General features: G+C 37.3%; 1 protein-coding gene and 1 long non-coding RNA gene across 2 annotated transcripts; one reads left to right on the plus strand and one right to left on the minus strand.

The window, feature by feature from the left end:
* The first annotated feature begins 4,507 nt into the window (after positions 1–4,507).
* LOC106963625 (uncharacterized) lies at positions 4,508–5,764 on the plus strand. The gene is made up of 2 exons (XM_015058647.1): positions 4,508–4,630; positions 4,868–5,764. The coding sequence occupies exon 2, from the start codon at positions 4,873–4,875 to the stop codon at positions 5,749–5,751; it is 879 nt and encodes a 292-aa protein (XP_014914133.1). The 5' UTR covers positions 4,508–4,630; positions 4,868–4,872; the 3' UTR covers positions 5,752–5,764.
* On the minus strand, positions 4,729–5,373 carry LOC106963626 (uncharacterized). The gene is made up of 2 exons (XR_001428224.1): positions 5,287–5,373; positions 4,729–5,147 (listed from the first exon to the last, which is right to left on the minus strand). It is a non-coding gene; the product is annotated as an uncharacterized LOC106963626 (long non-coding RNA).
* Positions 5,765–15,849: the final 10,085 nt, after the last annotated feature.

Raw genomic sequence — 15,849 nt, forward strand, 5'->3', positions numbered from 1 at the left:
AATTATGCTTTTTTATTTTGTTGAGTCATGACAAGATAATTTTTTCTTAAGCTGTTAAGTGAATATCAAACTTGTTTTGTATTGTTGACATCAGTTTTCTGCTAAATGAAACAAGCATATTAAAACTGTTATGATGCTGCTGGTTTGCTTAATAAAGTGGATTATAATACTATTTACAGCATTTTTACTTTTATTTATATTAAAAAAACTGAACTGAAACTGAATACCGGTGTGCCGTAAGTATTTACAACTCTTACCTTGAACATTTCTCACACTGAACTAATTTCGAAATGTATTAATTTAAATCAAAACCAAGTGATATGATGGTAAAAACAATCAAGAGTTCACTATTCGACTTCAAACCCTTCCAAAAACTAAATATAAACATTTATTTTTCGGTTAAATGCAGCAAAAACAACAAAAATATTTCTCATTTGTTTTGAATAATTCATGGAATAGGAGCATCAACTCTGCTGTCAATGGTTGTTTGCATGTCAGTCCATCAATCTTAACTTCATACGATGTTTACCTGCAAGTTGTTTCCTTTACCTGGAAATATTTGAATAAAACAATAATAATAATAAGGCATCCAGAGGTCAGTGGTTTTATTCACAAGCCTCTCAATCTTTAAGTCATTTGAATTGACTGACACGTTCATGAGCCTCAGATGAAGATGTCGTGTTTTTTGCAAATTAGCTTTCATGCAAAAGCAGCAAAACAACAACAACAATCTGTCGTCATAGAAATAAACACTGTAATCAGTTTAAGCAGCAAACTGAAATAACACCAGCAGACGTATCAATATGTTTAATGACAACAAAACTTCATCCAGTTTCACTTAAAAACAAAACCAACATGTGAACGACTTCAGAACTACAGAATATTAAAAAAGCTTTTAAATTAAACTCATAGTTAAGGCCAGAAATTTGAACAAACTCTAAAATGACTTGAATTAAATCTTAAATGTTCATAAATATTAAACCACCTCAGAAAATGTTTCTCAATATTTTTCACTGATTCATTCCAAAAACAGTAATTAAAGCTAAACACACTTCTATAGATAACATAAATATTAATCTCTTAAAGAAGATTATCGTGTTTTTAATACATGAATAACATGATGATCCCTTGGACTCATAACTTTGATGAAAATACTTTTAACTAAAGTCTAATTTGTGGATATTATAGATAAAAGAGGAATACGGCTTATTTAAAAAAGCAATGTAGATAAATATTTAGGTGTCTATTAAATGTATTTCTAGCCAGTAGGAAGATCAGGGATCAGACAGGGAACCTCTAAATTATTAATGTAACTTTTTCATCTTCAGAAAAGCTTAAACTATTTTACTTGCTGCAAATTGTACCTTCTAATCCTAATAATGTCCCTAAAACATCCAACCTTAGACAGAGATGCATGTTATCTGCCAGAAACCTGCAGTAAAAATATATTCTGCTCTTTTACAATTTTCATATTTAGCTCAGTTAAACAAAAAATGTTTTAACCGCAGGTGAATATTAAAATGTGAGAACAGATCTGACATAAATATTAATTCACAAATCCAGATGCATTTTAGTTTAAGTTTAAGTTTAAGTTTAAGTTCTAACTTTAAGCAAACTTTTGCAAGACTCTTAAGTCCAATTCTCAATTTAAATACATTGCGGTTTTGCTAAGTATGATTCTTAAATCTGCAGAAAAAAATGAGATAAAAATAAAGATTTAAAACCCAAAAAATGTTATATGTTAATGACCATGATGGGTGTAGACTACCTGCACCTCAGATAGACCTTTTTCCATCTGCTCCGTCCTGTCATGGTGTCTTTGTTGTTTTTTCTGTAGTTGAATAAATAAATTTAGATCAAATTCAATATCCATGTTCATGCCAAGCAATTCCCAGATAATCCATTAAATTAGGAATCATTTTTTACAACAGTGCTGCTGGATTTTCTTACAACAAACCAGTTTCCCTTCTCTTTGCAGAAACAACAGAGGCAACACAAAGCTGCTGGGCAGATTCACCAGGACGCCGACAGCCACCAGTAAACAGTAAGAGCTGAGATTTAAACCGTCTACGATGCTCCAAATCACACTTCCAGTGAACCTCAGCACCTGAACCACCAAAATGATTAAAATCGTTTTGAAAGCCCTCTGCTTGGCCTGATCATTCCTCCTCAGGCCGGCTTCCTTATCGCCTGGTAACGGGCGACATAAATGAGACAGAACAGAGAGGCTGCAGAAGGACACAAATGTTAAATTTACAACCAGGATGCAAACATCGAAGATGGCGAGAAACTTTCTGAACGCCATCAGACCCATGCAGACGAAGGAGAGCAGCCAGACGCCGAGAACGGCGACGTTCCTCAGCCGCACGCCTCTTTCGTTTCGGAGACTCAGGTAGAAGGTGGGATGGACGACCGCCAGGTAATGCTCCACACACGTCAGCAGGTGGAACAGCGTCTGTCCGTGCCAGACCAAGGAAGTAACAAAATTTCCAACAAATATTAGATGGAAATGTTGACCGAAGACGCCGCAGCAATAAAAAATACAGTTCAACACGTTAAGCAGCTCCATGGAGGCCAGATGGTACGTGAAGCAGTCAGAGTGACTGAAGGCGCATCTCGTTTGATGCCGCTGGTGGAAGATGAAGATGAAGAGGCAGAATGGGAGGAAGAAGAGGAAGTCGATGGTCCAATAAGCAGCGAGGATGAAGGAGCCGGGAGTGGAGACGTAGCAGGAAACCAGATCTTCCATTGGGGAGCGAGGAGGAAGAAGAAGGGACCCGTTTGAGGATGAGGAGTTTGTCTTCATCTCTGTGAGGGAGAAAAAGAGTCAAATCAAATTCACAGAAAAAAACGGTGACGAAGAAAACCTGAGCAAATAAAAAATCAGTTTACTGACTGAGAAAAACGTTAAAATGAAGAAACTTTTTCCCCACATTGTTTTTAGAACGTCATTACTGTATTGGTCACTGATAATTGACAAGAAGTTCAGTCATTTTGTTTTGATTATTAAACAGTGGATGCTCTGACGTACATTACTGATTAAAAATGAGGATTTCATACTTTAATCAGCATCTGTGATGGACATGTTTTCTATGAAACTTTTATTTTCAGGACTCTAAGTTTCATGATAGCAAATTATATGGAGACTAAAGATGCAGCAGGAGCTGCTGCTGCATCTTGGCAGAGGAACAACTTAAAAAAAGAAATGGCACCAGAGAAATATTTTAGTTTTTTTGTGCATAATTTTTTGTTTGACCTTTGTGAAATCCTCCAAAACTTATCAAAACAATCAAAGCGTCTTTTCCTCTTGCATTCAGCTCCAGATCGAGCAAAAATATCAAGAATATAAAGTCAGAAAATTTAGTAAGTTGTTCATTTTGTGAAGATACTTGTTGAATTGAATAATCTCTTAAAGCCAACACATTAAAGAGTTCTGTCCCATTGTTTTTAATTCATCAAAAAATAAAAAAATGTTATGTTTAACAGTCATAAAGGCTCAGATCATCATCCATTTATTACCTGATATTTCAGCTGTTATAGGTAAATCTGACTCTCTTTTTAGATAATAATAATAATAATAATAATAATAATGAGTAAAGAACAAACACCAACCTTCTCTGTGTTTCCATTTGTTAATCTGATTCATGTGAGCAACATTCATCCTGTTTTATTTCAGCTCCACCTTCCCAAACTGCTGGGCTTTTATTTATATTCAAATAAGGTTTTATTTGCATTTAAAAACAATTTAATAGCAATAATTAATGGCAAACAATTGAACTTAAGATGAAAAGATAATAAATTATCACCTGACAGACGACAGAAAGTCAAAACTCTGTGATTTTCCATTTGTTCTGATCCAAACCAACATAAGAAACAGCATTGATTATTGTTATTTTTTGTATTTATTTTCTAATACTATTTTGGTTTATTTTTAATTCAAATAAATATTGATGTAAAGTTTGTCTTGGATGATGTGTGAGCTTCAGTGTGTTGCTGTAAACAGGCAGCAAAATCCCACAAAAAAATAAAATAAAGCAAAACTGTTAAAGCTTCTGCAAACAGGAAGCAGAAAATAAAATAAAAAGAACCAAACAAACAAAGAACCAGAAATATTCTGGAAAGAAAAGTGGGTTAAAATCCGTCTGCATGGAGAAATTGATAAAGTTGAAAAAACAAAAAAAAAACAACTTATTGTAGCTGAAGACGATTCTACAAGTTACTGAATGTTTGGCTAAACTTTGTTTGTTTTCCTCAGGCAGGAAGCCAAACTCTCGGCCTTTGAAGTTAATCAATCTATTTTTTCTACAAATGTTACTTTTCCATTAAATAGTTTCTAATTGTAGCTCTGTGAGGTGTAAGTATTGATATTTTCTGTTGTTTTGTTTCTATTGTTTGAAAAATTGATCAGGTTTTGTTGTTAAACCATCGGTGTGGCTCGTATTTCACATGTTGTTTGAACAGAAGATAAACACATTTAAATAATCGTGACACTATTTTTTATGCAAATTCGTTATCTTTGCAGCTTGGAGCGAAACACGGAGCTGAAGTAAAACCTCAGGTCCGTCACATTTACAGCACAGAAAGGCTCTGAGTTCAGAGGATCAGGGATGAAACTCTGACAGACACAAAGGTTGGTGCTGTTTTCAAACTTTATTTTCACTATAATTTAATAAAAAGAAAAAAAACAAGCAAGGCTTAGACATGTACAAAAACTGTCAATGCTTAAAATAATGCTTGGAAATTGATTTATTGAAGATAATTTGAACAAACCAGATTTGGTGTGTATGAAGTTTAACAGATTTTGTCGCTTTTGGGTCATTTTAAACCATAAAATCCAGTTTTTCATGTTTTTTTTCCCCTCTTCTAGACATCATGACAAACCCAAACATTTCCTCCAGCGTTGACTCTTCGTCGTTGGAGGCCGCCTGCTTCGTCTTCGGTTGGACCTCCATCATCTTCACCACCTTCACCATCGCCAACGTTTTGCTTCTCCTTCCTCTCATCGTCATCATCCTCGGCTTGGCTCTGCAGAAATGGCGGCAGAATCGCTCGTATTTCTCCTCCGCGTCGATGAGCCACTGCGACTGCTTCACGTACCACTCCGTCGCCATGGAGACGATCGGCGTCGCCGGTTGCATCGTCTCCTGCTGCGGCGTTTTCATGGGGAACTTGAACGTCAATGCGATCGGGAAATATCTTTTCTTCTTTAAATGGTACGGAGAGGTTCTGTTCCACGTCCTGACGTGTCTGGAGCGCTACGTGGCCGTCGTGCATCCCATCACGTACCTGCGTCTCAAAACTGAGCGAGGGCTCAGAATGAGGAACATCGTCGTTGCTTCTGTCTGGACGCTTTGTTTGGCGTTTGACTCTTTGCTTCACTTTGAAGCTATGATTTATTGGGAGCTGTCGTTCCTGATGTTGGGTTTAGTGGTAATCTCCTTCTGCAGCGTCTCTGTCCTCTGGGTTTTGGTTCGGCCCGGACCGGGGGAACGAGGCGAGGACAGAAAGACAGTGGTCCAGTCAAAGCACAGAGCGCTCGTTACCATAGTTTCCACTTTGGCCGTGCTGACGGTCAGAGTGGTGCTGAACGTGACTTTGGAGGTGGTTTACTGCTCAACTGGATTCGCTAACTGTGTTTTATTGACGACTGTTTTTTGGTTTCACCTCCCCAGCAGTTTAGTGTTACCGATTTTATTTTTATATAAACAGAGAGAAAACATTTTTAAGCAAACGATGTTCAGCAAGGGTTAGGATTAAACTGGGCCAAACTGGAGTTAAGGTCCAGTTCGGCTCTACCAGAGTTCACAGCTTCAGTTATGGACAACCAGAACTGTGGTCCACTCTCCAGTGATGTTCATAAAAAAACCTCAAGTTTGGGGTTTTAATGGACTCAAATAAAACCAGATGTTTCATTTTATCTAGTAGAAATGAACTGCTGGTCCAAACAAAATGAAAACAGTTCAGGGTAGCTGATTATTTTGTTGCTACACATATAAATATAACTATATTAAAGAATTTTATTTTTCATTTTTCAAGCATGCAATCGTTTGGATTGCATCCATTTATATCTATGAAAAATAAATAAACACTTTAGTAAAGTGTTAATTATTGGAGATAATGGTTCTCATGTTTCGGCTGTAATCATGTTTTTGCAGTTAAAAGATGTAATCCGATATCCACACATGAACTTTATTAAAAAGAAAACCCAAAGAATAAAATGCACATCAAGCCAAACTAAAATTATGTTTCCAGTGTTTCATAGCAGGCGGCACAAAACTACAACTCTGATAGCAGGCGGCATGTCCGCCGTTCTGCTTTGGTTGGAGTTTGCAAAGATGTAAATCAAGAGGCGATCAATCAAATCTAATCAAGTCTGGGTTTGTTCTTCACCTGAAGTGAGGTGAAGAGAACGAACCAGTTAAAGCCGCTCTGCTGGAGAAGAGCCGTTTGCCACAAATGTCTGCAAAACCTTTTTTGATTCGCTGCTAATAAAAAAGAAAAAAAATCACATTGCAGTGTTTCCATTAAATAAAATATTCAGTTAAAACTCATGTGGACAGGTTTGTTCATGTGATAAGTCAGTAAAACTTGGTGCAATCGAATGAAAACGTGAAACTTTTCAGCCTCTGTGTCTCATTCAGGCTGAAAATCCTCCAGAGTCTCATCAGACATGATAAAGTTGGACAGAAATAAAAAACGTCAACTTGTTGAAGCTCAAACTTTTTCTACAAGAAGCTGCATTGTTGAGCTCATCGCTGTCCTCGTATCTCTTTAGTTTGATTGAAAGTTTAACAAATAAACCTTTATTTTGAGAAGATGAATGACTTCTTTGGGATTACCTGGACTAGATGAGCTGTTTATCAGATAACGATGCATTCTGCTTGTTTTCTCTCAGAGTTGTGAATCTTTTATCTTTGTTTTAAGTGATTGATGTTTAGCAGTGAACGCATGTATTTTACACGTTGCTTAAATGAACACGATTAAATCCTAGAGGCAACTTCTCTGATGCAAATAAACTGGATTTGAATAACACTAAGTGGCACAGAGAGAGAGGGCAATGAAAACGTGGGTCTGTGCAGCAAACAGAGGAAAGAGAGGAGACCGAGCTGTGCTGAACACTGGGGTTGGTTTTGATTTTATTTTTAATTATGTCATAATATATGAGCAATCATGTTGTTCTTAAAGCTGAGATTTGTGAAGGAGCATGCTAACATTCAGATCCTTTAAATGGATTTATTGAAATGACTTAAATCTGGTGAAAAATAAAGTCTTGACTCAGTAAACGATTTAAATCTTAAAGGTTTGCACAGAACTGGTAGAACAAAGATGAAGGGAATATGAGTGTGCTGTAAACTGATAAAAGTTTCTTCCTCAGACATCATGGCGGACATATTGTTACCAGGCAACATTTCCTCTGATTCCCCGCTGGATGCTCACTGCTTCTTCCGCAGCTGGAGCTCCGTCATCTTCACCGTGTTCAGGTTCACCTTCACTCTGCTCCTCCTTCCTCTCAGCATCCTCATCCTCAGCCACGGCCTCCGGAAATGGAGGCAAACTCCCTCCTGCTGTTCGGTGAGCCACTGCGACTGCTTCACCTACAGCTCCGCCGCCATGCAGCTGCTCGGGGTGGCTGGGTGCACCGTGGTCTCCTGTGGTGTTTTCACGGAGGATGCAAACATCTCAAGTAAAGGATCGTATATTTTCTTTGCGAAATGGTACGGAGAGATTCTCTGTCACGTCCTGACGTGCCTGGAGCGCTACGTGGCCGTCGTGCATCCCATCACGTACCTGAGTCTTAAAAGTGAGCGAGGGATCAGAATGAGGAACGCCGCTGTTGCTTGTGTCTGGCTGGTTTCTGTGGCAGGAGTGAATTTGTATCACATTAAAACTATAATATTTTGGGAGCTGTCGTTCCTGGTGTTGGTTTTAGTGGTAATCTCCTTCTGCAGCGTCTCTGTCCTCTGGGTTTTGGTTCGGCCCGGACCGGGGGAACGAGGCGAGGACAGACGGAAAGTGGTCCAGTCAAAGCAGAGAGCGCTCGTTACCATAGTTTCTACGTTGGCCGTGCTGACCTTCAGAGTGGTGTTTAATGTGGCTTTGGAGGTGGTTTATACCGTACCAGGGTTGGACAGCTGTGTCATTCTGATTTCTGTTTACTGGCTTCACCTTCCCAGCAGTCTGTTGTTGCCAATTTTATTTTTATATAAAGAGAGAAAAAACATGTTTAAAAATAGAGATTTTAGGTGATGCTTGGTCCAGGAGTCAAGAGTTGTTGATATTTATGTAATAAATGGCATTTATAATTGTCAAAAGTATGTTTTTGTGCAAGAATAAACAACAAAATAAAATATTTTTCATTGATTTCCATGTGTATGTCCATCAAACTCGATGTTCAGCTGAAATGTTTTTGTTACATGACCTGAGAAAGTCTGGAAAATGTCACCAAAGTGGGCGGAGCCAATGAACGACCAGCTGCGTGGATAAGAAGAAAATCAGGATGAAACTTATTCACTCTGTTGATGTTTATTAGTTTTAGAAAACCAGCCAGTGTGTCTTTGTTTTCTTGCATATTCCAAAAGGTTTTACCAACATGTTCATAATGCACAGTCATGTTTATTTTGTTGGAATAAAAGCGAAAGAGTTTAAACAAAATCAAGAGACTTTTAATATTTTAACTCAGAACACAGAGATTTTTAAATAAAACATTGAAATTACTAAATTTATAGACAAGTAAAATGTATCTAAAATGAAACAGATGTTTTTTAAAGGGCAAAGTTTACATTAAATTTGCAAACGAAATGTCCATCTGATCTGTCCCTGGTTATTTGTACAAAGGTGGAGCAGAAAGTCCAAACATTTATTGTGTTGATGAATAAAATAAATCAAACGCAAATAAGTCAGATTAGACAGAGTCAATGCTGTATTTTGAATATTCACAACAGAACAAAACAGGATGATTTAAAAAATGATGGAAATTTGCTGGAAACTCTCACAGGAAAGACAAAATTTAAATAGTTAGACAAAGGAAAAAGACAAACAAATGAGCGAATCACTTCCAACTCTTGATCACAACTGAAGAACTAAATTAACTAAACTATCCTCAAATATTAACCTTATTGTAACCTGAAAGAAAAACTGCATTTATTTATATTTTAAAATGATTGTAGCAGATGTAAGCACTGATTTGTTATCAAAAGTCTTTCCAGATGTCACTTTTTAAATTTCTTTTGTAAATGTCGAATACACAGAACATCTCTACATTGCAAAATCACAAAATCTTACCAAGTATTGTTGTTTAGTTTACAAATATCTTAGTCCACTTGAATTAAAGCAACGTAAAAACAAAGCTTGTTGTAAGTAAATAATTCATTAATAATTATGAACAATTACTACTTACGTTGGCAGAATATTTCACTCATAACATGGGGAAATTGTCTTGTTATAAGTAAATTTATCTGCCAATAAAACAAGTACTTTTTCAACAATATTGGGAAATTATTTACTTAAAACCAGCTAATATTTTGCTGAAAATATGCTTGTAAGTCAGTTTTGTTGTTTTTCAAATGCTCCAGAAATGAGACTAAAAATACTTGGTAATATTTGATGTCTTTGCAGTGTAATTCAGAATTGGACATCTTTGTTTTATTGTGACTTTCCTTGAAAAAAGAAAGTCCAACTGCTTCTAGTTTGCTGAGTGACGTATATTTCGGAACAATATTTTCTTCTTGTGGTTTTAGTTTTATCAGTTTTTTTAGTGGTTTTACTTACAACAGAATAATTTTTCTGCTCTGTGCAAAAACAGCAGTGGTAAAACCAAACTGCTGGGCATAGAGAGCCACACCATCGACCCCAGGATCACACACTCACTGCTGAGCTGCAAAGCGTAAACTAAAGTCCAAACCAGACTTGAAACGAACCTTAACACCAGTACTCCCAGTATGGCCACCATGGTGTAGAACGCCCTCTGTTTTGACCTTTGCTGTTTCCCCGGACCTGGACGAATCAGAACAAGAAGAGCGGAGAGGCTGCAGAATGAAACGGCGGTCAGGACAGAAGCCAGGATGCAGAAATTCAGAGCGGTAAAAACATTTTCCCACATCAAGCCGATCCCAGAAAGAGACAGCAGCCACACACACCCAGTGCTGATGTTTCTGATGCGGACGCCTTGCTCGTTTCTCAGCCGCATGTAGGTGATGGGGCGAACGACGGCCAGGTAGCGCTCCAGACACGTCAAGGCGTGAAACAGCGTCTCTCCGTACCAGGCGTAGAACCACGGAAAGGCGCCGCAAACCAACAAGTACAGCTGGTCGCTGTAGATTGCACAGAAGCAGACGACGCACCCGGACATGCCGGTGATCTCCATGACGACCAGGTTGTAGGTGAAAAAGTCTGAGTGGCTCATCGTTGACATCAAGGAGGAAAAGGAGCCTTTTTGTTTCCACTCACACGCTCCGTGGTAAAGGATGGAGAAGCTCAGGAAGAAGAGGACGGAGCTGTTAGTGATGAAAAACCCTGTGAAAATAAAACCGCTTTGTGGAGACAGGAAACAAGACATGTTCAAAAAGGGGGAGAAAGTGACGGGAGAAGAGAGCAGAGGAGGAACGGAGTCATTCGATGAAGGTTTTACCAGCATCTAGAAGAGAGCAAAGAAAAAACATGTCATTCATCTATAAAGGCAGTGTTTTTTAATTATGTTGTGGAATTTTTTTATAATTTCTAACAAAGTTAGATAATAATCAATATGGACTTGAAATGCAACAAAACCTCCAATTGTTCCACAGTTGATAACAATTACTGTAAGAATAAAGTGAAGAGTAGAAAAATTCTCTCCAATTTGCGTTTGCAACAGAAACTATATGAATAGAAAATGAAGGTTTCATACGATTACTTTAATTTATGGGACAGAAAAATATCAAAAACAACCTAAAATCAAGACAAAAGTCAAGCAAAATTTCATTAGCAATGCTAATTATTGATTAATTCAATCTATTTCTTTGTGGTTCTGCAGGTTGCTTCACTTCACTTAATGCCAAATATATAAAATCTGAGAGAGGCAGCCATGTTTACAGCAGCTATAATTCAAAATCCCCTTTGAAAACATTTTTTTCCTAATATTAGAGGTTTTATTGATTTAAATATTCCTAATGGACGTCACACAGACATAATAATCGGCAGGATGCTACAAACTGCGCCACAGAATCAATCGGTGTGAAGAATTAACTTGTCATAAAACTGAACACAATCTGATCGGCAAAGTCTGAATCAACACTTCAGGCTGGGAACGAAAACTCAATTCTGCATGTGCATTAAGGATTGTTAATTCACATGTTAGTAATGTTATATTGACAATTTAGTAAATGTTTGTTTCGAGTAAGAAAAGAAAATACTTCAAACCTCGTCAGTGCGTTTGAGATCTCTGTCTTGCTTTCTGCGACATCTGGCAGCTTTTTTCTCTCCTCCTGCAGTACAGCCCCACCTCGCCTCAATCTGTCATCGAACAATTCAAATATGTTCAAATATTGTTTGTTTGCGCAATAAGTAATGTGTCTGTGAAAGCCAGGCTGCCAAAGGGATAAATGATGCAGATTTAAGGGGCAAGTGGATTATTGTTTCTTATTGTTTGACAATAATTTCATCATTAAATCCGTCAGGATATAAAACACTTTGAACTGCCTTATTGCTCTAAAAGCTAAACTAAACTTGACGCATAAAAGCCATCAGTGTTTTATTGTAACAGTTCAGCTTCTTTGTCAAATCAATGTGAATCAGTTTAATAGTTAATTAATAGTTGTTTTTTTCTTACATTTTTGCAGAGCTTTTGCAAAATCTTCGTACCTCATTTAGATCCCATTTGACTAAACCAACATGCAGGCAAAGCAGGTGGGACAATTTGTTGGCAGAATAATTAATTCTGCACTCCATAAATTTGTCCTTTAGTGTCAAGAAATAGAGCCATGAACAGATTTACAGATCGCCAAAAGCCATGAAAAATGGCTTTAAAATGTTTACCAAATGTGAGATTTGACTAATATTGTGCACCACAAGGCTGCGTTCATAAAAGAACAATCATGATGAAAGAAAATACGCATTTTTTAAATGATCAATCAAGTTTATTTGTGTAGCACATTTCAACAACAAAGCAGTTCAAAGTGCTTTACATGATAAAAACACAAAAACAGTCAATTCATCACACATCAAAATGTTGGTCAGTGTTTCATCTACGGTTCAGAGGTCAATCTAAACAGCTGCTGTTTTAGTCTACATCTAAAATGATATGCTTCCATTACGGCATAATAAAAACGTTTCCTGCTGTAATAAAAACAAAAACACACAACAAAGATGAAGCTAATATGATTAAGTTGAAAGTAAGAAAAACACCTTGTTTCTTCCTCAAAAATGAAAATGTGAACCGTATGGCAGTGAAGGGGATGCATGTTGGTTTGTTTGTTCCTTTTTTATCTCTTAAGAAGAATAATATACATTTTTCTTTTATATGGCTCAAAATAAACCAATAAATCCACAAGATACAAGTTATTAATCATTTACATTTCATAAACAGTCTTGGCAAGTAAAAGGTGAAGTTACAGTTTATTTACAGAGGAGAGATGTTTGAAACTCAAGCAGCAGAAATGATTGGGCAAAATGTTTTGAAGCCAGAGGGGTCAAAGGTCACAACCTGAACGTCTCCAGCTTTTTGGTGGTTTTTTTAGCATAATTGCATCACTGCTGTCACAGCAAAGCTTGACCAAAAAGAAATAAATTTAAAAAATCAAAACAGTTGAATATAAACAGGTTTTATTTGTCTTTTTCTGATTAAATGGACTTGCAGCACCATAATTTTCCTCTTCTTTGTAGAAACAACAAAGGCAAAACCAAACTACTTGGAATATTAATGCAGATGCCACATGTTAGCAACATGCATTCTGCTGCGTTTCCCGAAATATCAAAGAATACCCAAACCAGACCGAAGCAAAACCTGAACATCAGAATCCCCAGAATGACCAGGATGGTGCAGAAGGCTTTCCGCTTCGACTGGTCGGCCCTCTCACTGCCCGGTCCGCCTGGACCCGGACGAACCAAAACGCAGAGAACGGAAACGCTGCAGAAGAGCACGATTACTGAAGATAACGCCATGACGCTGGAATCCAAGTAGACATACTTTCCTGTGTTAACACCACCGGCGCCTCCAAAGCAAAGCATCCAGATGCAGCCGATGCAGATGTTTCTGATTCTGATTCCTCGTCCCTTTCTCAGGCAGCGGTACGTGACGGGGTGAACCACGGCCAGGTAGCGCTGCACACAGGTCAGGGTGTGGAAGGAAATCTGCCCGTACCACGTGAACCAAAACACCTGAAGACCAGCCTTCAGTATTTCTAGATGTTTCATGCAGACGCCAGTAAAGGAGACGATGCACCCAAACACACCGATCAGCTCCATGACCACCATGTGGTAGGTGAAGCAGTCCGAGTGGCTCTGCTGCAGCTGCTGGAGCCCCAGGTAGAGGATGGAGGCGCAGAGAGGAGACAGGAGAGCCACCTGGGTGACGGTAAACGTGATGAAGATGAACCGGGTTGGGTGGGCGATGTAGCAGTCGTAACCACTGGCTGCGAAGAAATAGGGTTTAAAAACGGAGTCGTTGGAGAAAGACAAGTTGGCCGACATCTAGAAGAGGAAATAAAATTATTAACACCGTGGTGGTTGTAACATATTTTAGGCCACATTTCTGTACTAAAAATATGTTTTTATTGCTGTGATGTAATGCTCTAATGTAAAATGTTGTGTTTTCATTAACTATAAGCAGAAAATGATCATTAAACAAAAATAAAACCTTGTAAATGTCAATCAATTGTGGTGAATATAATGAGTTTCACTGAGCAAATACAGAAAACGGGAAATAGATGAACTTTTCAATAATATTCAAATTTACTAAATATGTAAATGTACTAAATTAAATAGTTTAAGTTTGTACAGAAATGGATATATATATATATATATATATATATTATCTTATTTGCTTTGCATCTGTTATTCAGTGACCTTGAGTGATGTGAAAAGTGTTCCTAGAGGAAGAACATTTGTTTTGAAGAAAGAGTGTTAAAAATTGTATGAACACTAAAATGTAGCAGTTATAGGATTAACTAAATTATTAGGAAGTTTTTTATGGTTCAGAATTTCTGTATTTGTTAACAGACACTTTATTCCTTCATATACATTTTGAAACATCGTCAGATGTTTAAGTTTTTATAACACCACCTGAGGAGTAAGGAGTGTGTGTCCTGTTATTACATGCATCCTTTAAAACATTTATCTTTAAAAAAAAAAGAAATCTTGTGTAATTTGGTAAACATCATGTTTGTTCTTTTATCTGAAGCTGAGCCATTTTCTTTCCTCACACACTATTGGGGCTGTTGCTGTTTTTACATTTGAATTGACTGAGAACAAACAAATGCACAAATGTGTTTTTAATTAGTGAATTAATTAAAAACAATTCACCTGTTTAAAGAAGAAAACACTTTTGCCTTTCCTACTAACTTTACACAAAACAAAAATATTTTTAAAACATATCTTTTTGTGTTTGTTTCAACTGTATTTTTGTATAATTTATCTAACATGATAAACTATGAGCTGATGTATTTTTAGTAAACTCACCGCTTCAGCAGCACTCGGTGTGAATCCTCAGCTCCCAACCCAGATTCACTTTCACATGAAGTTAGTAGCCGTGGAAACTTTTTGCATCCCGTCAAACTATTTATATAAACTCAGTTTGATTTACATGAGAATAAACAAATACTTTTTTAAGGTGAAGCTCAACATTATGCAAAACACAAATCGCTGACATGGCACAGTGGGTGTGTCATGCACATTTGTTATATTTTTCCTATCGTTTACCTTTTCCAGTATGAGCAGCACGGTACGACAGAACGTTGCCAGATTTGATCCTTCAGCTGTCAGATGCCCTTTAAAAGTGGAGCAGCTGCAGTAACGTCTGACTGGTGTGCTGCTGAGAAACCTCATGTCAGAATAATTTAAAGAGTAAAATGTAAAGATGTCAGATAAAAAAGGAACATATATAGTTTATTTTATTTAAATTCAGTTTTGTTTATGTCAGGTAGAGTGCCTATATTAAAAAAATACTCATCCCTTGGATGTTTTACCATTTTATTGCTTTTAGAAATCAATCATGAGGAACAAAATAAGGATTTTTTTTTTTTTACAGCAAAAGAAAAAAAAAATCTTTATGTAAAAAGTAAAAACAGATTTCTACAGGTTCAGTTGATAAAAGAAACCACTGGATAATAATAGCTTAAATTGAACTGTATATCCTTTGGTAATGGAAACACCTGCTTCTGCAAAGTATTTAAAGCTTAGGATGCCAACGAGCCTTTAACTAACGGATGTATGTATTCTTGAAACCCGCATACTTTTATTTTTTGCCCCAAACTCTCCAGCTCCGTTGAAGCCCCCGCTCACACTGTGGCTGTGTCCTCTGAGTGCATTTCTTCAGTCTGCAGACTCCCTTACATGGTGAGTCTGTTCTTCTTAGCATCTTGTAGAAGCATCGTCTGCGTCTAAAACTACTGGTCGATTGCTCACTGAAGCGTTGTTCTTACCAGACAGACTGCCAGCTCAGAACGCCACTGGGATTTTCCCATTAATAACCACCAGGCCGAGCATTCAGGTTAAGTATTTCTCACTCCTTTGAAAAGGTAAAATGTTACGCCCCCAAGGTCTAGGGGTCCAGGGGCTGTAACAAAAAATGTGTCCGGAGTGACAGTGTAAAGTAAAAATGATTTATTACAAAATAAAGTTTCACAAAACAATACAATTTAACCAAATGAATGCAAAACA

The sequence above is a fragment of the Poecilia latipinna genome, unplaced genomic scaffold, assembly GCF_001443285.1.
Source record: "Poecilia latipinna isolate Pla-1442-1.1 unplaced genomic scaffold, P_latipinna-1.0 Scaffold1559, whole genome shotgun sequence".
Taxonomy (NCBI): Eukaryota; Metazoa; Chordata; class Actinopteri; order Cyprinodontiformes; family Poeciliidae; genus Poecilia; species Poecilia latipinna.

Excerpts from the sequence above, each read along its gene's own strand:
- LOC106963625 (XM_015058647.1), top strand. The coding sequence starts at position 4,873 with ATGACAAACCCAAACATTTCCTCCAGCGTTGACTCTTCGTCGTTGGAG.